Raw genomic sequence first — 25972 nt, forward strand, 5'->3', positions numbered from 1 at the left:
CCCTGGTTTTTTGTTAATCTCACACCTTGGAACAGTCTCACTTGTTTGTGAGTCTCACTGCTTAGAGTGCAGTCTCAACGGTGACCAGTCTCACTGTCCCCAACTGATTTTTATGGTGTCTCAGACATGTAAGTATTTTTTTTACTTTTTCTAAAAACCGCTCCAAACCAATCATATGCCACTTGCGTGGCTTCTTACGTATCAGCAAGGGTGGCTGATTGGAGGGAAAACATGAAAAGGTGGCAACAGTTGAGAACCGGTTTTACTCACTGGTGCAATAGGTACATCTTACCAGGATGGCGCTCTTGGTGGGCTCCAACACATGCACAACAAGACTCTAGTGGTGACTTGACTGTGTCATTAAACGCGGTCTTTGAAATCTAACTCCACGCTCTCTTCTCTTCGCAGCTGTGCAGTGACGGATGAAGTGGATGTACAGATTATCCACAATGGCGATTCCTTGGTAGTTATGTTTCAGATAGAGACCTTTGCTTTTAAGGACCAGTCTGCAGTGTACATGAGCTGTGATGTATCCCTGTGCAAGAAGACAACACCAAACACCTGCGGGGTAAGTGATGAGGGGTGATACAGAAAATGAATTAAAATAAGTTCCCAAACCAGCAGGTGGGGTAGCTTCACGATGAGCAATTGTGAGTACAGCAAGGCACTGGCAGGAATCAAGAGTTTGCTTCTTACGTAAACACACAAAGAGCAGATGCAGCACTAGAAGCAGCAATGCACGGTTACCTCACTAACAAGTTCACCACAAGCAGCAACGGAAATGCAAGCTTACATCACAGACAAAACAGGTTTTGTGAAAGCAACAGAAAGGCAAACATGGAGACAGGAATGTTCGGGCACTTGACCCAAAAAGTGCATACAGGCTGGGGTGTGCGACATGGTCCTTCTGTCCCTGACAATGTGTGCTGGACAGGGGCGCCAGCAGGGAGTTACTCTTAAGACCTTCTGATCCAACAGTGTACGCCGGAGGAAGGAGGATGGGAACAGTGGCAAGTGCAGTTTTGGGTAAGACTCTGCTGATAGGATCTCTGTCATTCTTGAGAACATCTCTGCTCTTCCTCGTTGCCGCTCTGCAGTTTATTCAGTAACTTCAACTTCTGAGAGTCGCTTACTCCTTAGACATCCTCAATGAACTCCTACTGCCTACTTTCCCAGCTTTTGTTTCTTTTTACCACCCTTTCAGCAGTTCCCCGATTTACCCAGACACCTATATTTATTTATTGATTATAGCCAGGAGTATACAATAGGGAGCATGGACATAGCCTTCGGAAACAATAACATAAAAGTAAGAGATATTAAAAGCATCATTCATGTCTATCAACATATTGCTATTCTTCCAGCCAGCCCTAATAATATTGTTTGAAAATTATACATTATTATTATCATGAGGCAGGTGTACATTCGAAACTGCATTGGTCCATCAGCATTGGCTAAAACTAGATTGAATTTTATAGAGTCCATACATTGCCTCATGAAACTGAGGTTTAACACCCTCTTTGATCCAGTAAATGTGAGTGGTTTCAGTCAGAAACAAATTTTGGGGTGTCTACATTTTGCGCCAATGTTTTTTCCCACAGTTGCATAAGTCCAGGTAGTGCCCATTTCTTGGAAATATCTGCAAAACTTGCTATTATTACAGATCCACATTGTTCTACAGCATGTCTGAAAAAAACAGGAGCTACTTTCTCTGAAAGATGGTTTCCTATATCACAGGTAAATAATTATAATATTATTATTGGTGCAAGTCCGTAACTCATTCATCTAAGCATTCATTTAATCAAATCCCCAAAGACAGCCTTACATAACACCTGTGGCCTATTAGATGAGCAGTAGGTGCCTGTACTGTTGACAGATAACAGATTTAGATTTTACCCAGTTCCATTGTACTCATTTGATCAATCTCAGAAGGATGAACGGCTGAGTAGATCTGCTGGGATTCAACCAGTGACCATGGAGTTTCGTGGTCCTCTTCCTAGAGTGGGTTCATACGTTCACTAAGACGCCAGACGGAGTCATCACTACCTATGTGTTTTCCTACTTGTAATATATTTTTTTTAAATGTTCCTTTATCATAGAGGAGATTTCCTTAAGCAGTAGAACACTTCTTTTTCGGTTCAGAACTGACAAATATAGGTATTACCGCTGCTTAAAATTTTCTCTGCAAATGCCACCCTTCTCAGCAACTACACCCTATTTCCCTTCTCTCGCTACCAGACAAAGGGCCTGATTTAGGTGGCCCATTACCGGTCGGTAAACCCGAAATTCGGTACATTTCAGGCTTACCGACCGGTATTGAACCATTTCTGATGTAGGGGAGGATTCAGTATTTACCGAATCATCATTTACCGAATGACATGTAGGAAGCACTTTAAGAGTGCTGGTGTGCTTTAATGATTCGTTATTTACCGCCAACTATTAGTTGGTGGTAAATACCGAATACCTTTGAAAATGCAAATCTGTGCATTTTCAACAGTGCCATGTGGCAGACATACACCCACTTTTGGGAGCATCTCCCTTCACTTATTTCAGTAGCAACATTTAACTTTAACTATCTTGTCTTAGTCTAACAAATCAAGCATAAACGTCTAGCCCACACATGTCCTCCACAAAATACAAAAATCTTTTGAACTCATAAACTTTCAATTATTAATCTGTGTACCTATATTGAACGTAGCATTTTTCTCGCTAGCACTTCGCTGGGTAGGAAGTAGGTGGGAGCCCAAGCAATCCCTAAAAGGAAAACTCAGAAGAAACACTGACAGAGGAAGAGCGGAGAGGGGGTGAAGGAGTGGAGAGGGCACTTTTTTCTTATCAGGCTTTTCTCAGTGTAACACTTCACATTTGGTGTTACCACCCAGCAGCTCCCCTACATTAACGTAAACATCACAGACACCTGCAAATCTGTTAGCACCCAGTATCACCATGGCAAAACATACAGGCTACAGTGTAGCATGATGGCATTAAAACCACAATCCTCGAGGAGGTCCGCAATCATCTTTAAAGAATCCACCAAGTGCTCGACCTCCTTGGAAACTGCCGCCACATTCATGGAACACTGACAATTCAAACTAAAAGTCTCTGATATCTTCACCCTGCCCTGGACCCTTGCCTACTGACCACCTGGGCTGCAAACTACCTTTACTAATCTCATCACCAAATTCGTTCTCCCGCTCACCATCAACTCCAGAGCCTATTTAGTGCTCGGCAACCTCAACTTCCATCCAGAAGACAGGACCGACCACAGTTCCACTGCACTCTTCACAAGCCTGAGCAACATCGGCCTTACCCAGCTCATCACTGCTCCCACACAGAATACAGGACATACACTGGACACCATCTTCACCACTAGTGACAGTATTATTATTATTATTACATTTATATGTCAGCGCAACAGCTACCCACAAAGGTTTTCCCGGTGCTATGAGTGAACAGCAGAGGGATGAGGAAGGCCTATTTGCTGAAGAGCCAGGTCTTAAGAGACTTGCAGAAGAGTATAAGATTCGATTGCGAGCGAAGAGATAAAGGCAGAGCATTCCACAGGACAGGGCCCAAGTATGAAAAAGAACGACCGCCCATACAGGAAAGTCTGACCTTAGGGACCTGGAATTAAGCTTGGGTGGATGACCGAAGAGTGCGAGAGGGAACATAAAGACAGGCTAGGTTTAGTAAATAGTGGGGGGACAAGCCATGCTTAGTACGGAACATGTATGTAAGGGCCTTGAAGAAGACCCGTTTTTCCACGGAGAGCCAATGAAGGTTACCCAGCAGGCTAGATATCGATGCGGTATGTGGCTCGGCACAGTAGTCTGGCGGCCGAGTTTTGCACTCGCTGCAGTTTACGCGTAACCTCTTTGTTGGCTCCTAGTTAGAGGATGTGCCCATAATCCAGCCTGGATGTAACGAGGGCCTGGACTACGATACGCTGGGTGTGGCTAGGTAAAATCCATACGATCTTCCTAAACCATTTCAGAATGGTGAAACATGTAGCGGCAACCTTGGTAACTCAATGACGCATGGATAGAGAATTGTCGATGATAAAGCCAAGGTTGAGCACCTGAGAGGAGGGTTGCGGGAGTGAAATCATTTCTGGGGGCCAATGTTGGGGGCCCCACAGATCTCTGTCTTTGCCTAGAACCAGAATCTCTGTTTTTTCGCCATTAAGTTTTAGAAAATTGGCGTGCATCCAGGCTGTGACTTTGCTGAGGCCTGTCCTAAGCACAGAAAGCTCTACGGATTTACCTGCTGAGAGAGAAAAAATGATCTGGGTGTCGTCAGCATACGAGAATAGCGACAACCCAGATTCTTCCACAATAGCTGCCAAGGGTTTAACATCAATGTTGAATAACAGGGGGCTGAGGATGGAACCCTGTGGGACCCCATAAGTTGCAGAGTAGATCTTAGATTTGGAGTTGGAAGAAAGAACCTGAAAGGTACGGTTGGAAAGAAAAGAGATTAACCATCTCAGTGCCAAACCGGTGACCCCATAAGATCAGAGGGCCTTTGAGAGTACGGTGTGGGAGACCGTATCAACGGCCGCTCTGAGATTAAGTAGTACAAGGGCCATTGTGTTACCTGCATCAAGGTTCTGACGCAGCATTTCCGTTACACCTAACAGTGCAGACTTGGTAGAATAGCCGGTCCTAAAGCCGGACTGGGAAGGATGAAGAAGCCCATTAGTCTCGATGAAATTAGATAGGTGGCTATTAATGTGTCTTTCCATGATTTTTGAAACAACGGGAAGCAGTGAGATTGGTCAGTAGGTCGAGGGGAGTGCGGGGCAGAGTTTGCTTTTTTCAATAATGGAATGACCATAGCATGTTTCCAGTCTGGAGGTACAAAAGACTCCATTAAGGACGCATTAAGGAGTTTAATGATGTATTGAAGTGCTGGCTGTTCAAGCCTCTGCAGTACTTTAATGGGTAGCAAGTCACAAGGGGACCCAGATTAAATCTTGCTAAGATATAGTGTGAGTGATGCCATATCTAAAGGTGGCCAAGTATCAAGCAGGTTCAGATGGTCTGTAGCTGAAACAGTATGGCTTTCAGACGAACAGCTAGATTGGTCAACAATAGTAGTGGACATAGAGGTAGAAGAAAGAGTGTTTCTGACCAAAGCAGAATAAATTGTTTCCACTTTATTCAAGAAAAATTGGACAAGATCGTCACATTGTGTTACATTCAGACTCGGGGAAGCCTGCAAGGTTGTTGAACCGAAAAGTACTTTAACCATCTTAAATAAAATTTTAGGACAGTTTTTAGCTTGAGTGATGGTAGAGGAGATGAAGTTGGCGGGTGCGGACCTGCAATGGGAATGATAGGCCCTTTTCATTATGAGATACGCGTGTTTAGCTTCAGGTGCATATGTCTTACGCCTTCGTTGTTCCAGGTTTTTGCATTTGGTTTTCTCCTTTTTTAACTCTTATGAGAACCACAGCGCAGGGGGACGATGATTATTTAACTTCCTGATCGAGACAGGAAGATAAGTATCAAGCACAGACTGAATCCAGTTTAGAAAGGCCACTAGGTCCAAAGTAAAAATATTTTTGAAAGTGGGGGCATTAGTACGAAGAAAAAGATTATTTATCAATGTCCAAATTTTTTCAGTTTCTGGTTGGTTTGGCAGCCATTTAGCTCATCACATGAGAGTGACGAGAAGCCTCAAGACTAAATCCCACCAAAAAATGGTCAGTCCAGCATAAAGGGATAGCTGCTGGACATTTTAAACGGGGTAGATTAGTCAAAATAGGATGAAGCAGATGGCCTGCTTTGTGAGTCGGCCCTGAATTCTGAAATAGGATGTTCATGGCAGCCAAATCAGAAATAAGGGTGTTACAAATGGTACATGTGGGGGTCATCTAAATGGAGGTTAAGATCTCCTAGAATTGTAAAATTAGCTGAGCTAAATAAAAGAGAGGTAATAAGGTCAGGAGAATTTGTCGCCCACGAGCCAGCTGGCCCAGTGGGACGGGTACACCAACATCCCAGAAAGAGTGAAGTGAGGGGACAGAGATAGTTTAAACACTGCTGCTTCACAGCTGGGGATCAATAACTCATTAAACTAGCAACTATAGGTGTTTTTAAAACATATGGCGATCCCTCCACCCAACCTGTCTTCTCTGTCTTTCCTGACCATAGCGTAGTTAGATAACAAGGCTCTGGCTACATCAGGACCCGAGCTGGTCTTGAGCCATGTCTTGGTCAGGAAGATAGCGACTGGTTGATGATCCACCAGCAGGTCGAATATATCCGCCTGATGTTTGGGGAGGGAGCGGCAGTTGATATTGTAGAAAGAAAAATGATTGGAAGAAGATTGCTTAGGTTTTATATTACATTGTGTATGCTGCGGGGCTGTAGTGGTTAGACACTGACGCAGTACCTGAGTAATCTGGATCAGTGTTTGCTCTAAACTTGAAACTACAGCCAGGACATGCGACCAAAGTTTCCCCAGCTGTAAGACGAGTGCACTTGGGTTGAAGGGGCATACACAGGTTATGCAACTGGGAAAAGGAGAACTTTATAATATCACTATTAAAAGAAACAGGGATTAGGGCCCCCTGGCGCGGACCGACGCAGACAGGCTTGCCTTTGGCGCTGCCAGCTGCGCACTAGTGCCATGGGCTGCTTTTGTAGGGCCTGCCTTGGGAAGGGAGCGCAACAACTAGAGCGTCTCTTTCCCAAGATGGCGTTGTCGTATGGTCCAACCCGGAAGTGGGTTGGAAACACTAGATGTGGAGTTGCCCTGTGACCTCCATCCACACAAACAGTCCGCTCTTGAATGCGGTGGACCGGGGGGTCACAGGTAGCGATTCCACATATGTGCAAAAAGTGCAAGAATAAAGATTAACAGACTGCCTAGTACGTTACTGTAATAAAGAAGTCGCCTCACAGCACATAAACATTTAAAATCAGCAATTTAAACATTCGTTATCCTAGCATAAAATACATAGCCACAATGCTGCTTACATGGACCGACCACTTCATCATCCACTTCAAGATCGACAGACCTCAAATTAACGCCCCTCCCAGCACCAGCCTCACAAGCTGCAGCTCAAGCAAAATCTTCAAAGCAGACTGGCTCGGTGCCCTCACCACAGATCAACTGAACCACATGAACGACTTCGAAAAGCATATCACAAACTCAATATATGGACCAGGAACTGCAGAGACTCCCATGCACCCATCAAACCCAACAAACAAACATGATCCAACAAGCAAGCCAACTGGTACACAGAGCCCTCTGAGAATCAACTAGACATGTAATTGAGAATTTGAACCAGCCACTAAACTACTAACAGATCCACATACAAGACTGCTCTCAGACACCACCACCAAAAACGTGACACCAAGAAACGTGCACTAGCTGAACGCATGGAAGAAGCTCCAACAGTAGCACAGAAATCTTCTCAATCAAAGAAGGACTACACCACACCCTCCACAAGTGTCAACAACATCCTCCCCTCACAAGAAATCTGCTATGACCTATTAAACTTCTTCCCTAGCAAAATCTCCAATATTTGCAACATCTTCCCACACCAACAGGCTCTGCCGACCTCACAACAACCTGATTGAATAAACACACCAACAATCATGTGGACCATCCACTGAGGCCCCCCAATGGATCCATGTCCTCACTACATCTACAACTTAGGAACTTCCCCAATAAGCACCTTCCTCTCCCACATCATTAACACCTACATTGGATCTGCCATATTCTCGGACGACTGGAACCACACAGAATTCAATGTTGTCCTCTAAAAAACATCAGCTTACCCAAAATTCTGTCTAATATGTCTGCTCCCATACCCAGTCAAAGTGATGGAGAAGGCTATCAACAAATAACTCCCCAACAACCCAGAGGCCCACAATCCACTGGAAAACACCCAATCTGGCTTCTGAAATAACCACAGCACTGAAACAGTACTCATTTCAGCCACCAAAAACATTAGGACCATCCTGGACCACAGAGAAACAGCAGTCCTCAGCCTACTCAACCTATCTGCTGCCTTCAACATCGTCTCCCACTGCACTCTGATCAGAAGACTCCACGATATAGGCATCCAAGGCCCTACACCCCATTGGCTCTGCTCCTTCATTATATGAAGAACCTAGAGAGTTAGTATGCCACCATTCACATCAGAAACCAAGAAACTGGTCTACAGAGTCCTAAAGGCATCTTGCATCGCCCTATCCTTTTCAACATTTACATGAGCCCTGATACCATATGCCGATGACACCCAACTCATTCTCTCCTTGACAGACAAGACTACCACCTCCAGAATCAACATCACCAACTGCATGACCATAGTAGCAGACTGCATGTGAACAAACTGCCTGAAGCTCAAATCCGATAAGATAGAAGTCATTATTTTCGGTAACAGGACCTCCCCCAGGACACCACCTTGTGGCCGCCAGCACCAGTGCCACAGATCACGCTAGAAACCTGGGAATTATCTTAGATGACAAATTCTCCATGATGTCAAAAGTCAATGCAGAGAGCACCTCCTGCTTCCACATCCTATGCATGCTACGTAAGATCTTCTAGTGGCTCCCCAGAAGAGCAGACAGACCAACACCCAAGCACTTATCACGGGCCGGCTTGACTGTGGAAGGGCACTGCATGGTGAAATCTCCTAGCAACTCCTACAAAGACTCCAGACCGTCCAGAACACCCCCATAAGACTTATACTAGACCTTCCACTCTGCACCCACATTACACTGCAGCTAAGGATCTCCATTGGCTTGCCATTCACAGACATATCCAATTCAAAATACTCACTCACACTTACAAAGCCCAGCACAACATAAGACCAACAACCTCATCCACTTTCATCAGCCAACAAGACATCTAAGCTCTACCGCACTTTCAAATACACCCCCTGCATTCACAAAAACAAGGCAGGAAGTCACTCCTTCTCCTACATCGCATCCATAATTTGGGAAAGTCTCCCACTGCACATTAGGACCTCTCCCTCACTTCTTGATTCTGGTGGTGTGGCTCACTGGTTAGAGGCAGCAGACCCGGAAGCAGAAGTCGGCCCGGGACCAGGGTTCAATTCCCGACGCGGCAGGGTCGTGGACCAAGGTCAGCTGACTCGATAATTCTCGCCTGGTGCCTACTCTAACCAGGGGTCCCACTCGGCAACTCTGGGCATTAGCTTGCCTAATCTCCACAACGGCCCCATCAACGCTGGGAATGCCTGGCTCCACCTTGGGGACTCCCAGTAGGGACCATCCCACAGGGAAAGCCAGGACGGGTTCCCCAGCGGTATACCGCGCCAGGACGCCGGCTGGCAACAGTGCGCTTTACAAGTATTACATTACATTACATTACCTGTCTCTTTGAATAACGAGTCAGGGGTATTTGACCCACTCACCTGCTCAACCACCTGAACACCCTCATGGGTGATTAGTCTGCTCTACAAATCTACCTAACATAACAAACCATAACTTAACACCTCAATTAGTTCTGGACCCATTCACTGTAACAGGATCTGGGGTAGCTTCTCTTAACTCCTGGCCTAACCGCCTATGTGCTTCCAGATCCTGTTCTCTATATCTAGAACAGAGTCATATGGAACAGGGAAACCTGTCTCCAAAATCTACCATAATGCTATAGCCCATGCAAGGGCAAAAACATCGAAATCCTTGACTCATAGTTCTGACACTAGCTTCATCAGAACTACTGCATATTCAGGAAAGATATGAAAAGTATCTTATTATCGATCTAGGCATGATAGGGTGACAACTCCCTTTCTACTGACAGATCCATGGGCCTAGGCCTGCATAGAAACACTTCCAATTAAATAAAGCAGCCATGCATACAAACACTTTTACTTAAGTAAAGATTCCTTTTAATATTGATTGTCCCTCATTGAAATCTTCATAGAAGTTATATACACTTAATATTCCTTAGCCTGTGTGGGATCCCATTTTGCATATCCAACCAATGATATATTTTATAATACAGACAATTTTATGAAACACATTTTTTCAAACCTATCTGGACATAGGAGGAGGGTGGGATAGTGACCCTGGTGGAGTCTGCATTTCCTAGGGGAAAGCTCCACAACGCGCCAGTTCACCCACTGCCCATTATACAACTTTGTGGCAGCAGGAACCTTTTTTCAGCGATAATCAGAATGTTAGAAACATGCATTAAGATTCTAACTTTTCTATAATTACCTAAGAATTGCAAACAAACATGTTGTGATAAATATCTCCTTTCTGCATGTCACTGCACAGCTAGTTAAACAGAGCAGAAGAAAGAAAAGAACATTTTAGCTTTCACTCTTTAAACAGTCACTCTAATTTTGCTCAGTGACCTGACCTGCATTTCTCGTCAGCTGCTGGCTCTGTTAGTAGGCATTGTGACATAAGAACTCAACTGAAATAGGTTATTACAGTTAAGCACCTATGTAGCATCACAAGTAGCCTTTTATATAACCAATAAAGTACCCCCTGCAATACATTATAAGGATATTGCAATTCACCTAGGAATTCCAAATCATTTAGAGGAATGTCTCCGAAGGCCAAGTTCCTTTATAAGGCTATGGAACTCCCATGTGACTTGCAATATCATTATCATGTGGGCCAGGGGATACTTTATCCCATATGATATATATACACTGTCACCTTTCCCACAATCCACCTAAAACCTTGGTGTGTAGCTCTTTCATATGAATGCATGTTTGCAAACATGAAGAATACAAATAAAACCTGTAGTGCAAAATTAAACACATCAAAACCTTGAGCATATCATCAAGCCCCAGTGATAATTATCGCTAAGCGCACTTAGCGCTAGGATAATTATCGCCGGGAAGCGTGGATTTTTATCACTGAGATAGTGTGCTATTAGCAACGCTTATCACAGAAGTGATAAAAATCCTCGCGCTAACTGCCAAATGAGAGATTATCGCTGGAAAACCAACGATAATCTCTCGAAGTTTGGCGTTAGCTTGATGATAGGGGCTCACAAACTTAGCCATGATATCCACCTTCCATAGGATATCATGACTAAGTCAGGAAAATACCAGGTGTAAAAAAAGCAGCGCTAACCGCGGTTAGCGCTGCTTTTTTTTATCACTAACAGGGTTAGCGATATCCTTGATAATAGGAGAAATGTCGCTTAACAACATTTCTCCTATTATTTTTCTCTGGAACGCCCCCTTTGCATCTCATTAGAGATGCAAGGGGAAGCATAGAGAAAAAGGGTGCTAACATGCGAATTTGCATGTTAGCGCCCTATTGTTGATAGGGAGATAATTGTATCTCCGCTTTCTTGGCTTTTAAAGCCAAAAAAAGCGGAGATAAAGCCCTTGATAATATGCCCCATTGTTATCTATTTGTTGCAGACAGATATTAGAAACAGTTCAATACAAGTCAGGTTTTAAAAAAAACTTGCTGCAGTAGCTCAGAACATGTAGAAATAATCATAAATATTCTAGCTTTTCTCTGTCTATGCATTACAAACAAATAAACACATTCTCTCTAGTCCTTATCGCAAGCTACTGAAATAGAGCAGAAGAAAGAACTGCAACATTCTGGTAGTTGCTTCAGACAGCGGCTTTATTTATGCTCTGTTACCTGAGCTGCCTTTCACCTCGGCTGCTGTCTCTGGCAGTAGACATTGTGACGTCAGAACTCAGCAGTAATAACCTTATATTAGATGAGTTCTGATGTCGTTTCTTTATAATCATAGACTATGTCACTGTTATACTGGAGTTGCAGAATCCAATGTATTACATGAATAGATCTCCAGGTGACGGCCTTGAAAATGTTTGAAATGTAAATATTTCTCATTCACTTTTTCCACGCAATGAGCTTCCGGTCCAAATAGGGACCTAATAGTTTTGGACAATATAGAGCTATATAATGAAATACCCACTTAGAAATGAATCGTTTAGAAGGGGCTAACTTCGGATGAATGGACCCACACTTAACAAAGAGCCTTTGGACTTTTTTAGGATCTTCAGTCCTATCCAGATCGACATGTACAACCCTTTATCATCAATTGGGAACAGATATCCTTCCACTGTACAGACACATGTGGTTTATTTAAGCGTTGCCCAGAAAATATTACAGAGATTCAAATCAACGAAGAAAAAATGTTTCTCATTAAAAATGTCCCATGACAAAAGCAAAATACAGCATTTTCATCAGTAGTTTTACAGCGGCAGAATCACTATTTTCAGGCCTCTATTTGATCAACAGTGCACACTGAGGCAGACGTCCAGATGTAGTAAAATCAGGGCAGTTCAATAACAATTGTTTGAAAGCCCTATTCAGATTAAGCAAACAAATACATTCATCTTTATTGGACTTTGTTTGAGGCATGACACTTGCAATACGCCACCCTGATTCTGACACCTCTCCTGAGTTGAAATCATTTGTTTTGTATTCAGACAGTGTAGTTAGACTCATGATAACAAACAAACTCAACATCCCGAAGAAAGCTCTGAATCATAATTATGGAAGCTTTGTATTGGAGGCGATTGAGATTTTGTGCGAAACTCAAATGGCTGAACAACAAAGGGATTTGTATCCATACTCATATGTTTACTTTTTTTTTTTTTGAAAATGTTTTTATTTTTTTCTTACAACCCAGCACATTATTTTGACAGAGCGCAGTACACAGTAATATACAATCTGTTCATTTGCAAAGGAAAAAGAAAAAAGAAAATAGTACATACACAACCTATGTAATTCATACTTGAAAACAGTTAACATCAGATAACAGTGAACACAGATCCGTTCCACGAATTCCCATCCAGTTTTTTATTCTCCAAATGTATCCTATCCTATCCCACTACGCCAATCTGCTATTGGCTTCCAAATACGCAACCCTCTTTCCCTTCCCCTCCTGCCTTTCCTTGCATATATTGGCTTTTCCAAATTATATGCGGACAACAAACTAGCCAGCCATACTTGTAATCATATGTTTACAGCCAAAAATTGGCAGAGTTCCTACCTGCTCGGTAATCACAGAAGGATGCCTAGCAGATGTAAATCCATTTACTACTCGGGAAATGTACGTCATGACTGGGTGAACTTATGCTGCAGTGATACCCAACTAAGGGAATAGGAATTGGGGCCTTGTGGATTTAGGAGCAACCACAACTATGACAGTTTTACGACCCTTTCCCTCCCTGGAAATGCGCTCGTGAAAAGGCTGGAGTAAATCCCTCTGCAGCGTGAGAAGGGGAGCACAAGTTTATGAAGTAAACTGAAACAGGTATTGGAAGAAGAGTACTTTATTCAGTACCAAGGAAACAGCTTGTACAACCACTAGTAAGCAGGGCTCAGGAGGAATGGTCAACCACCACACAGAGAATGTAGAATGTACATATCAAACAGGAACAATTCTAGAGCGATGGTAGAAACAACATAGTAAGGCAGTAGCACACAGTTAAAGGGATACTACACACCTCCCCCCCTTGAAAACAAAAAAAAAAAAAAAAAAAAAAAAAAAAGAAAAAAAAACTAATGCACAAAATCACGTAAACTGAAACAGGTATTGGAAGAAGAGTACTTTATTCAGTACCAAGGAAACAGCTTGTACAACCACTAGTAAGCAGGGCTCAGGAGGAATGGTCAACCACCACACAGAGAATGTAGAATGTACATATCAAACAGGAACAATTCTAGAGCGATGGTAGAAACAACATAGTAAGGCAGTAGCACACAGTTAAAGGGATACTACACTCTCCCAGACATCAGGTAGATGCAGAGAAAGGGGCTTCTTCATTGACGCAAAATTATTCCTCGTGGAGAAAAAAGAAAATATTTGCGAGGATTTTATTGACTAGATGGAATGCTTTGTATGTGCTCTAAGAACTCTTTAGTCACAGGCATTCCGGAAAAGGAAAGCTGTGAAGGGTTCTTTCTATAACCTCTGTTAGCAGCCAGCTCCTGCAGCGTTGAGGCCATCAGCTGTAGTGAGGCCAGGAGTTGCAGGGGATCCAAGATTTGCAGAGATAGGACAGGTGAGACGGTGACCCAGAGATTGAAGGGGGCCTCAGACCAGGACTTGCAGGGGATCCAAGATTTGCAGAGACAGGACAGGTGAGACAGTGACCCAGAGATGGAAAGGGGGCCTCAGACCAGGACTTGCAGGGCACCCAAGGTTTTCAGAGACAGGACAGGTGAGACGGTGACCCAGAGATTGAAGGGGGCCTCAGACCAGGACTTGCAGGGCACCCAAGGTTTTCAGAGACAGGACAGGTGAGACGGTGACCCAGAGATTGAAGGGGGCCTCAGACCAGGACTTGCAGGGCACCCAAGGTTTTCAGAGACAGGGCAGGTGAGGTGGTGACCCAGTGATTGAAGGGGGCCCTCAGACCAGGACTTGCAGGGCACCCAAGGTTTGCAGAGACAGGACAGGTGAGACGGTGACCCAGAGATTGAAGGGGGCCTCAGACCAGGACTTGCAGGGGGCCCAAGGTTTTCAGAGACAGGACAGGTGAGGTGGTGACCCAGAGATTGAAGTGGGCCTCAGACCAGGACTTGCAGGGCACCCAAGGTTTGCAGAGACAGGACTGGTGAGACGGTGACCCAGAGATTGAAGGGGGCCTCAGACCAGGACTTGCAGGGGACCCAAGGTTTGCAGAGACAGGACTGGTGAGACGGTGACCCAGAGATTGAAGGGGGCCTCAGCCCAGGACTTGCAGGGGCCCCAAGGTTTTCAGAGACAGGACAGGTTAGACGGTGACCCAGAGATTGAAGGGGGCCTCAGACCAGGACTTGCAGGGGACCCAAGGTTTGCAGAGACAGGACTGGTGAGACGGTGACCCGGAGATTGAAGGGGGCCTCAGACCAGGACTTGCAGGGGACCCAAGGTTTGCAGAGACAGGACTGGTGAGACGGTGACCCAGAGATTGAAGGAGGTCTCAGACCAGGACTTGCAGGGGACCCAAGGTTTGCAGAGACAGGACTGGTGAGACGGTGACCCAAAGATTGAAGGGGGCCTCAGACCAGGACTTGCAGGGGACCCAAGGTTTGCAGAGACAGGGCAGGTGAGGTGGTGACCCAGTGATTGAAGGGGGCCTCAGACCAGGACTTGCAGCACGGTTTGATGCAAAGCAGAAGGAAGCGTTATTGGTGCTGGGAATTAAATACACTGGTTATACTTCTTGACAATGTACTTATTAGTACCGTTGGGTAGTTAGGGGTTATTTAGAACTCAAACTACATTTAAAGTAATTCAAGAAACCCTGTGTAATATGATGATTATGGAAGTTAAGGTAATATGTGAAAACGTGTGTACTGTGCAGACTGGGGTTAAAGTAATGTAAGTGACCATGGTATAGATGCATCAAAGGAAAAACCGGTCGCAAACGGGCAGATTCTCAGAATCTGCCCCTTTGTGACCAGTATTTTTGCATTTGGGATGCATCATCCCAAATGCAAAAATCGCAATTTAAGAAATCGCAAAATTGCGATTACTTAACCCCTTCGACACTGATGACGAGCTCAGCTCGTCATGAAGTACACCTCTCATACGCTCATGACGAGCTGAGCTCGTCATGAACCGCAGGATTTTTAAATCTTCAGCTCACAGCGGGAAAATGCGCCGCACCGATAGTGTTAAATTGCGATTTCATTTAAGGAATCTCAAATTGAGATTCCTTAAATGCAAAGCATCAAATTAAAAAAAATAGCGATTTCGCTAATAGGGGGAGTAAATTACCATGAAGTTGAACTTCATGGTATTAGCAAAAACTTTGAAAAATGCACTAAAGTGCATTTCTCAAAGTTCCATTTTACACACACATGCCCTTAGGGCATGTGTGTGTGCAAGATGTTCTCATATGTAGATTTCAGGGGTGCAACAGGGTGTCCTTTTGATACTCTGGCACCCTTGAAATTGAATTCTTAATTTGGGATTCTCTAATTGAGAATCGCAAAATGAGAATGTCTTCCCATTCATTCCTACGGGCCTCTAGGCCCATAGGAATGGATGGGGAGGTATTCCTTAATTGCTACTCGCAATTTGCGGCTCGCAATTAAGGAATGTTTAGAAATCGCTAGTATTTTTGCGATTTCTACATGCATAGCCTTTTGCTATTCCTTATTAGCGAATCCTTATTTTTCGCTAATAAGGAATCGCAAATGGCATTGTTGATGCATCTATACCTTGGTCTGCAGATTGGGGCTAAGGTAAGTAACCTTGTTTACTGTGTAATCATCTGTGACCAAAGTATTATAGGCAACCGGGCATAATGAACAGACTGTGTTTATGTTAGAATAAGTAAACAGTTTTTATTAATCCTCCCGTGCATAAGGTGATGTACGTAACCTTGTGTTGGGAATATTTGGTGTGAGCGACTGTAAGGTTGTAATGGGTGACAGGTGGGAAGCGAGAAGCAGTTCTCGAAGGCGTTGGTCGCCTGTGTGATGGGTGAGGTTTCTCGATGCCCTGTAAATGAGGCTGGTGCGTGAGAAGGTGCTGATTGTAAAAGAATGCTGTATATAAAGGCCGCCAAAGGAGACGAGTGTTCACACGTAATAGAGCATCGGCTGAGTTTGGGATCCAGATGTGAGTGGGAAGTGATGAGTGGTACGTCTCATATGAGGGGCGTGCCTGTTCGAATTGATGCGTCATGTGACACGAGCAATGAAGATGAAGTGATGACAGAAAGTGTAAGTGGGGGATGTTCTCGATTCCAGCTGTGGCGGGGTCTCCTGATGTGAAGTGAAAGCCTAAGAACTCTACTTTTTTTCTTTCCTTTTAGTGTTCTCAGTCTCGTTCTGCGAGCGACCGGGACTCTTTCACCATTCAGATGCCTCCAATTGGCATCTCAGGTATAAAACACTGCTTCAATATCGTGATACATTGGCTGTTTTATAGTAGCTGCACGCCAGTGGGCTGCATTATGTAAATTGCTGGCTGTTGCTGTTTGTTTGTGGTCTGTGTTAATGTGCATAGGGGTGTAGATTTACCCCATATTACATTTATTATGACGTTTATGTGTGTGCTATTTTGCTCCATTTCTTTATGTGGTCAGTGTTTGTTGTGAAACAGCAAACGTTAGCGTGCATATTTAGAATACAAAATGTTATATGTTTCTTTTCCGTTGCTCAATGGGTACCTTGAGGTTCTGGTACCTTACAGTTTGGGTTAAGATGCACTGGCAACGTTTAAATACACGTTTCTTCCAATCCACAAGGAGCAGTCAAAATGATCCTATGTAACCATGATGCTTTGATCTTCTGACAAATCACAGTTAGCATTGGGTCCAGAGTGAAGGTTTAAAGGATTTTAATTCACATTTCAGCAGTAAGAGTTATGTTTTTCTGCGGCTTGAGTCTCTTTTGACCAAGTGGCGACTCTAGATAGGGACTACGAGGCCGCAGAGTGAATTGTCAATGCTCAGGATCACTGGTTCCTGCACAATGGTTACCGGTTCTGGAAATGAGTGTAGAGCTTTATAATGGTCTCATTCCTGTTGTGAAGTCAGCATGCCAGTAGTTGGGTGTGGGCGGAGCTAGGGGGTCAGAGGAAGAGGAGGAGCGGACTTAGGAAGGGGGCAGTTAGAGCAGGGACAATGAGGGGATAAGAAGTAATGAATAAAGCCCCAGTTGAGATGAGCACTTGTGTCTGTGGTTTCTTGTAGCAGGATGCTACAACTGGCGACGAGGGTGGGATCAGCAAAACCCACAGACCCCAGCACCTTGCGAGAATACCCTGTCCCGAGCAGCAGCCTAAATCGAGCTGTCGAGCGTGACTGAACTGCTGCTTCGACTGAAGAGGCCATCAGCAGGCAACTCGACCCCTCTGCAGATCGTGAGGGAACCGAGAGGAGAGACTGAAAAGAGCGCTGAAACGCTCGGTGCCAGAGAAGAGCCCTTCGCGCTCAAAACGTGAAGCACGCCGGCGGTGTGTGCAGTGAGTGGCCCTCATAAAGACAGGAGTCGGGAGCCCACTCCGACCCTGCTAGACCCCAGAGACCTGGAACAGGTGCCCAGCGGTGGGAGAATCGCTCCCTGCAGGACCGACTGAGGAGCGCGAATGAGCGCCGGAGAACTGGGGCCTGAATGCCCGTGATCGGAAGAAAAAACCCTCACGCCCGATGCGTGCAATTTGGGAGGGTGTCGGAGTTGAGAAGCGCGAAGAGCGCTGAGTAAGGCGGGAGCCCACCCCGGCGGCAGAAGTCAAGGAAAGCTGCCCTACCTGAAGTAGTGACTCCAGCGGTGGATCCTGGCTGCAACCGGTAAGTGGAAGCACTAAAACATGCAGTAACTCCGGTGAAGAAACGAAAAAACGGCCGAAATCCCGTTGAAAACGAGATTCTCGCGCGGCCATCTTAGAGTCAGGCAGCTGGAAGGACATCCCTGTGAAATTTAGCGGCGGCCATCTTTAAGTCAGGCGAACAGTAGGAATAAGCATTGACGAAGGACAAACATTGGCAAAGACCAAACAGCCATTGGCAAAGGCAACAGACATCCAAACAAGCACTGGCGACTACAAGAAACAAGCATTGGCAAAACAAACAAGCACTGGCGACTACAAGAAACAAGCATTGGCAAAATAAACAAACACTGGCGACTACAAGAAACAAGCATTGGCAAAATAAACAAACACTGGCGACTACAAGAGACAAACTTTGGTAACATAAATAAGCACTGGCGACTACAAGAAACAAGCATTGGCAAAATAAACAAACACTGGCGACTACAAGAAACAAAGCAAAGGCAAGTGAAGCAAGCATTAGTGACTAACAAAACAAACATTGACACGTGCAGACAAACATTGGCAAATGCAAGTGAAGAATAAACAGACATTGGCAACTGTAGGTGAAGCAGGCATTGGTGACGGCAACAGTACAAACATTGACGCATGCAAACAAGCGTTGGTGCATGCAAGTGAATATTAATAAAGTGCCGAAAAGACGACAAACCAGCCCACGCAAATGCAAGAAGCAATCTAAGAAGACGAGCATTGGTAAAGGAAAGTCACCAAGCATTGGTGCCTGTAAGGGCAAGCATTGGCCCAGAGCGTACAAACATTGATACACGCAAACAAACAAACACTGACACGTGCAAATCAACAAACGGAAGCAGGCGTTGACAGTGACCAAACTAACACTGGGGAAGACAAGTAAACAAGCACTGGTGCAGGCAAACAATCACGGGTTGGTGCGTACAAGTCAACAAGCCTTGGTATGTGCCACTAAGCAAATGCTGGTAAATGCAAAAGCAGTAAGCGAGGACAACAACACGTGGACAACATTGCACGAATCTTGGCAACCAACCAGAATAAGCACATGCTAACGCGAGAGTGTATCAATCAACAAGCACGAGCAACCACAAGAGTGACTCAACGAACAAGCAGCGACAAAACTAAGGTCAGCACGGGTGTGGGATACGCAAGTGACTGTGCAGTGGCGAACGTCAGGAAGTAACGCGCGTCCGTCAAATAGAGGAGGCCACAAACAAATATAAACCACGACAAAGCATAAGCAATTACTCCCGCATCAGCAACAAGCACGAGCCAATGCGCATGTGGGGTAGCCACTGACCACACACAACAAGCAAGGGAAATTCAAAGGCAACATGGACAGCACAAGGTCCCGCGTCTACGACCGGTCAGGACTTCCTTCTCTCAGGGCGGGAGGAGACGTAAATCAATGTTTCAATCCACATCTTGAAGTATCGCCCCCAGTGGCACAGAGTGACGATTGGATTCAGGACCTCAAACGGCACTGGTGGCTGGAAGCATTGGACGGTTTCTTGAAAGCCAACGGTGAGCAAAGGGAAAGAAAATGTCTACTGTTACTCCTCCGTCTGGTGGGTCCCGGGGGCCGATGCCCAATTAGAACATTTTCCAAGGAAGAAGCAGACACTTATGACAAACTCCAAGAGGAACTCCATGCCCATCTCAACGCGCAGGCAGAGGTAGATCACAATCGCATGGTCTTCAACATGGCACAGCAGGAACCAGGCGAACCATTGCCGCACTTCATCATTCGATTGCAAAGCTTGGTTCAAGGCTGTCATTTCAACACGTTTACGAATGAGGATGCTGTTCGGCTCAGAATAATCGAAGGCTGTGAAAACCCCGAAACAAGCCGCAAGATACTTAGAGGACATTGGTCGCTAAATGAAATTATCAAAAAAGCTGAAATTGGGATGCACGTCCAGACAAGAGGCAAATGGAGGGATGTGCATCTGAGTACCAAACTTCGAAATACCTGGGAAGAGAGAACCCAGAATTCCAACAACCACAAAAAGAGAGAGAGAGAAGGCAGGCCAGAGAAAAGACAAAAAAGACAGCGGAGGAGGCACAGTAACATGGAATGCTCAGAGTCAGACTACTCAGCGTCTGGCCACTCGGAGAGAACCAAAGGATACTCGGAGTCACCCCGGAATCATCCATCCTCCAGGAGTCCCTCAAGAAGTCCGTCACCGCACAACACATGTCACTCTGACAAAGAGGGAGCGTCCAGTGGGACAGACTGCACTCCTGGGCAAAACGACATTCTGCACGACCAGTGGGGGAGAGGGACAAACAATAGGAGGAGCAACAGTGATCACGACAGGAAATCGACGTTGGAATATCAATCACCAAGGGGCAAAGATAAACCCGAGGAAACAGCTAGCAGTAGGATGCACCCCTCACCGATCAGAGACACTAGATCTCCAAACAAATGGAGAGGAAAAGACCCACACAGTCATGGGCCTCAAAGCATCCCTGGGCCCCGCCACAACGTAGAAACAGAGCGTGGATGGGTAACATCAGACGAGGAGAACGAAGAGGCAACCGCCTGGGATCAAGCGCAAGGAACAAGCGCGGAATCTTCAAACAATCTCCCAAATGAGGCAACCGTGAAAATGCTACGACACAGACACACGAAGAAGCCTTGCAAAGGCAATTCCGAGACGGAAAGCAGCTCGTCACGGACTACCCGGTTCCGAAGACCACCGGGTAAGACATTCCCAAAGGAGCACTCACAGGGGAGACTAAAGGAGCACCCCTCTGATTCAGAGAGCATGTCGGTCCGATCCTTTGAATCAGGAGAATCGTGGTCCCGACAACGACCACACGCAACATTTTTAAAGAAACATTCTCAGCGGGAAGTGAATGAGGACCCCTCTGACTTAGATAACATCTCGGTCCGATCCGTTGAGTCGACAGAATCGTGGTCCCGACAATGGCCATGGCACCAAGCACCTGAACACATCAGCGAACCAAGGGACACTTTTCCCGTTCAGAACAACGTGTCTAGCCCCAATGACAATGCACACTCGATTACTCCACCAGACAACCTGCCACATCGAGCACAGGTGCCGTACGACGCAAAGACTACACCGTCACCCCGGGTAGGGGCAGAAAGGCTGACTCGAAGGTCCTGGTCCTGGTCCCACAAAGGGGAAACAGATATCATGGCCAGTGGCACTCAAACAAGGATGGACCAACCAGTTGATCCGCAAAGGAAGTCGGGCCCGCCCGGAGAGCCAAGTCATCATCAGACAAGAACAGAGCTTGTCTAGTCAAAGACGAACCATTGGTGAATACTTATCACGACATACGTCCATCCCAGAGACTGATAGTGGAGATGGACTGAGAAGTCAGTTTATTTGTTTGTTTTGTTACAAAGGGGGGAGATGTTGTGAAGTCAGCATGCCAGTAGTTGGGTGTGGGCGGAGCTAGGGGGTCAGAGGAAGAGGAGGAGCGGACTTAGGAAGGGGGCAGTTAGAGCAGGGACAATGAGGGGATAAGAAGTAATGAATAAAGCTCCAGTTGAGATGAGCACTTGTGTCTGTGGTTTCTTGTAGCAGGATGCTACAATTCCCAATGAAAGAGGCATTTAAAACGTATACGCAATCCACCCAGGAAAGGAAGTATTTTCCTAGGCATATGCCTGAATAAATGCTGAAGGCTGGCTGCATTATTCACTTCAATTGTCAAAGGAAAAAAATACTCCTCTTTGTGGCCATTTCTTTGCCATAAAGTACATTTACAGTGTACTTAAATTTAGGTCAAAGTTTTTAAAGTGATTTTTGTTTTGCTAATAACTTTGGTGCCTTTTGAACAATCTTTGCTAAACATTAACACAAATGTCCATCGACCTCAGGCCTTACCAAAAAAGTTTTGAGGTGATCCTCCAAATGCGGGCCAAGAAAAAGGAAGGCCCCTCAATTTTAATTTCATATGCTACTTCCGAAACAACATTTTGGTTGCAGGTACAGAAAAAAATGGCTCAACAGAATGACACCAAATTCGTTTTCTGGAACAGTGTGTTTAAAATGGTGCTTGGGGTAGTGATGACGGGGGTTACAAAAAATAGGAATACATAGGCGGTTGGTTCAGCAAAAGTCCCGCTGGGGTCCTGCAGCTGTCCTACTGTCCCGAAAAGTAACAATAAAATAGTGCCTGCTGATTGACAGGGTGGGCTTATTCTCCTGTGTAATTTCGTTCAGCGGTTTGGGCCGCAGGGGTGTCTAAATAGTCTATGGGAGTTGACAATGCATACATACTTTTTTGACCCCCATTTTCTTAACCACTGCTTGACGGATCACCCTCAAGTGTCCATGCACAACAAGAATCCCTGTGACACTTTTGTTGGGAAACTTTCTTGAAGATTTGTCAAACAATTCCAGACATATACGCAAGTCAAAACATGCTTTTTCTATAGAAGCATGGTCCTAACTATAACTGGCGACCGCCAGTAGGTAGTTTATAAATATATATATATACTGAAAAAACACAAAGGTTCATTAAACTATAACTCATGCCCATGCCATTCACAAGGCTGTCATCAATGATGTCATTTCAGAGTCATCAGTTAATGGCATTATAGATGTAATAGAACATTTTATGTGATGTAATTAGCAAGCAATGCATGGCGAGGTAAAAGTTTATTCAGTTAACTATGCCTGGTGAATGTCAGTGTCTTTTTTTAGTTTTAAATGTTTTGTTGTAGCAGACATTTTAACCTAACTATAATGACACCTTAAGTGAATTTTTAAGGCTTTTAAAACAATGTAAAGTAAGATATTATTATCGCAACTAACTATAACGTCACTTTAACCTTTTTTTTTTTACAGTGAATTTCTATTTTTTAAACGTAACGTAAGATTTTATTATTATGTATAACTGTGTCAACCCCTTCGCTATGCACAGCATTTGGCCAAGCCATTGTGGGGTTCACTGCCAGGCACTGTGCCCAACCTCCTGCAGGCGGTCAGTCCCCTACCATGCCTTTGCCGTACCAGAGGCCAAACCTCCACTGGTCACCAAACCTCCGCTCCACGCAAGCTTTTTTAGAAACATTATCTCTGTCCGCAGGACTCTTGCAAGACATGGCCAACTAGAAAATGGCAAATGGGGAAAAAAACCTTCAGGAAAAATCAGATCACTCAATTATTAGAAGTTGAGTGTCCTGAGTAATCTCTCGAGACTCTTGTGAAACTCTCACTATCCCAACCATCCAGATACCTATCCATTTTAAGACTACTGAGCAGATGCACACCATATCACAAAAAACATGCCGTCTAGGTGTAGATCTAGCTTTCTGCCAACTTTGGTGTAGTTCCATTCAGTCATTTTGGCTTTAGTGCGGTCTACGTTTCTTTATGGAAATTGCATGGGGAAATTGCATTTTGAGACACACCCTCCCCCTGGGTTTTTCTGACTGCCGCTTGATGGATAAGCCCAAAAATGTCCAGGAAAAAGATGAGATAGCTGAACCTTTAAAAAAATGGTTTTGTGAAGATTCAACCATATGGCACCAAAGTTATTAGCAAAAATATGCTTCTGTCTGTCAATCAAATTGCATGGCCATGCCCGGGTATCTATTCATTTTGAACCTTAATTTCTCAAAAACTACTGAATGGATTTATACCAAATAACAAAAAGCATGCTTTGTGAGTTCAGCCGTCTGCCAAATTTGGTGCAATTCCGTTCAGTCATTTTTCCTGAACTGCTGTTTAATTTCTTTATGTAAACTTTCATGGGAAAAGCATGTTTGGGACCCACCTTTGTTCTCGACCCCTCCTTGATGCATCACCCCAAATCTTTCCAGGAAGACGATGAGGTGGATGAGACTTGTTTTAGGAACATTGTGTGAAGATTTGTCAAAGGGCGCCAAAGTTACTACCAAACCCAAAAATTTATCTCTTTTGAAACTGGCCCTAACTATAACTACCATGGGGCGACATCCACTGGGTAATATACAGAAATATATATACACACACACTTCCCTAAAGTGGTTAAATCTCACTTTTTATGTATGTGTGCATATGCATCTATATATGTATATTTGGATACAGATGTATGCACACAAATATATCCAGACAGATGAAAACATTTTAGCAAACAACACTGCTGCTTTGCACTGAAAGGTGTTTGAACAAATTAATGTGTGTGGCAAAATGCAAAATTAGTTTTTCTGTGTGAATTCCTTCTACATTCAACAGTTCTCCTGGTGGGATACAAGGGAATGTACATAAAATTCCCAGATAATAGCAAGAATGGGATCAGAAAAATCAGTGACAGCCTGCGTTGTGATGCCTTGGTGCATCAGCATGGCAGTGCTCGGGCATTATAGCTCTACTGGCAGAATCGCTCTATAGAACCATTGATGCACATTCATATAGTTTCTCCATAGCACTAGTTGTGTGGCATCATTATTGCCCCGCAGATGCAGAACTGCTATAATATTGTTTATGCAGCATCATTAGTCACTACAGACAGTACGACTTCTAAAGTTTGACCAAAGTTCAAGGAACAAAAATAAGATGATGCCTTTTTTTGTTTCTTTTCAGCAACCTACGATTGGAGCTCTGGATCACACGCAGGTAATCAACACATTGCGTTTTGCAACCTTTGTCTATCCTTCTCCTGCCTGGTGTAAATATTATCAACCTTAGTTCTAAAAGTTAGAGATGTGGCCTTGAGGGTAGCGCTGCTGACTTTGACACTGTGGAACTTGTTCGTTCCCTGGCCTCTGTCAACATCCTGTGAATCTGTGCAAATCATTCAATTATCCTCTGCCTCTGTGTAACCCAGCATTCTCGCTAAATACTAAGGGCTTGATTCACAAACAAAAACTTACACTTTTATGTAAGATTACTATTGTTTGCTATTCACAAAATATATTTTCCAGTAGTAACTTTACAACTATGGAGTTTCTGCACATAAAAAGTCAGGCCAGTCCTATCTTTTAACGTGTGTAAATGCTGCAGTCGTAAATATACTACAAGTAAAACACCTTTTAGAATAGCAACCATAAACTAACACATAAGTGTATGTTTACCTTTGTTAACCAGACCCTGTTTCTCCCATTACGAGTTGCCTGTAAATTCCAATGGGACTAGAACTGAGAATTTCCACAATTAAATGTTTTTATTTTTCACATGGAAGGGCCAAAATATCCAGGTGAAAGTCTGATGCAAAAAATGGGAATTGGTGTGGAAACACCAGTTCCCACAAATTATTCCCCAACAAATACCATGATGTGGAAATGAAGATAATTTTAATGAGCCCCAAGTAATGTAGCCCTGAGATGTTTGCCACCCTTTCTCCATCTTGTATATGAAGGGTGCTTTTTGGTCAGCATGGAGGGAAGGCAGGAAAAAGGAGAGTAGAGTCAGGTTGCCAATCCCATATAGGATCACTAATCCAATAATCCTGAGCCAAGAGGACAAGCACTTTTCACAGGAAAGAGAACTGAAGCTTGTCTGCTCTATTCAAATCATGGATTGTCTTTGGGGATAGCTGGATAAGGGTTAGTGGTTTCATCAACTGCTCTGCTTCCGCAGACTCCCCTCAGAAGGAAGTTAGGCCTAGTTCAATTAAAATGACAAATCCTCCTGAAGTGAAGTGGACAAAGGATTGTGGTTCAAGTGTCAAAGAGGATGATGGGGACATGTGGGCGATATATTGTTGAGATGTTTTTACTGTCTCATGTTTTGATCATCACCTGAGAATTATTTTTTTTTCTCTTTTGCTT

The 25972-nt window shown here is 44.5% G+C and overlaps 1 protein-coding gene across 1 annotated transcript in view; it reads left to right on the plus strand.

The window, feature by feature from the left end:
- LOC147733115 (uromodulin-like) overlaps positions 1–25972 on the plus strand; it is a 257692-nt gene that overhangs the window by 230335 nt on the left and 1385 nt on the right. The window contains exons 8-10 of the mRNA XM_086957661.1: positions 409–568; positions 16751–16820; positions 24786–24818. Coding sequence (XP_086813787.1) covers positions 409–568; positions 16751–16820; positions 24786–24818 — 263 coding nt within the window. The remainder of the gene's footprint in view (positions 1–408; positions 569–16750; positions 16821–24785; positions 24819–25972) is intronic.

Source organism: Lissotriton vulgaris, chromosome 2_1, assembly GCF_964263255.1.
Source record: "Lissotriton vulgaris chromosome 2_1, aLisVul1.2, whole genome shotgun sequence".
Lineage (NCBI taxonomy): Eukaryota > Metazoa > Chordata > Amphibia > Caudata > Salamandridae > Lissotriton > Lissotriton vulgaris.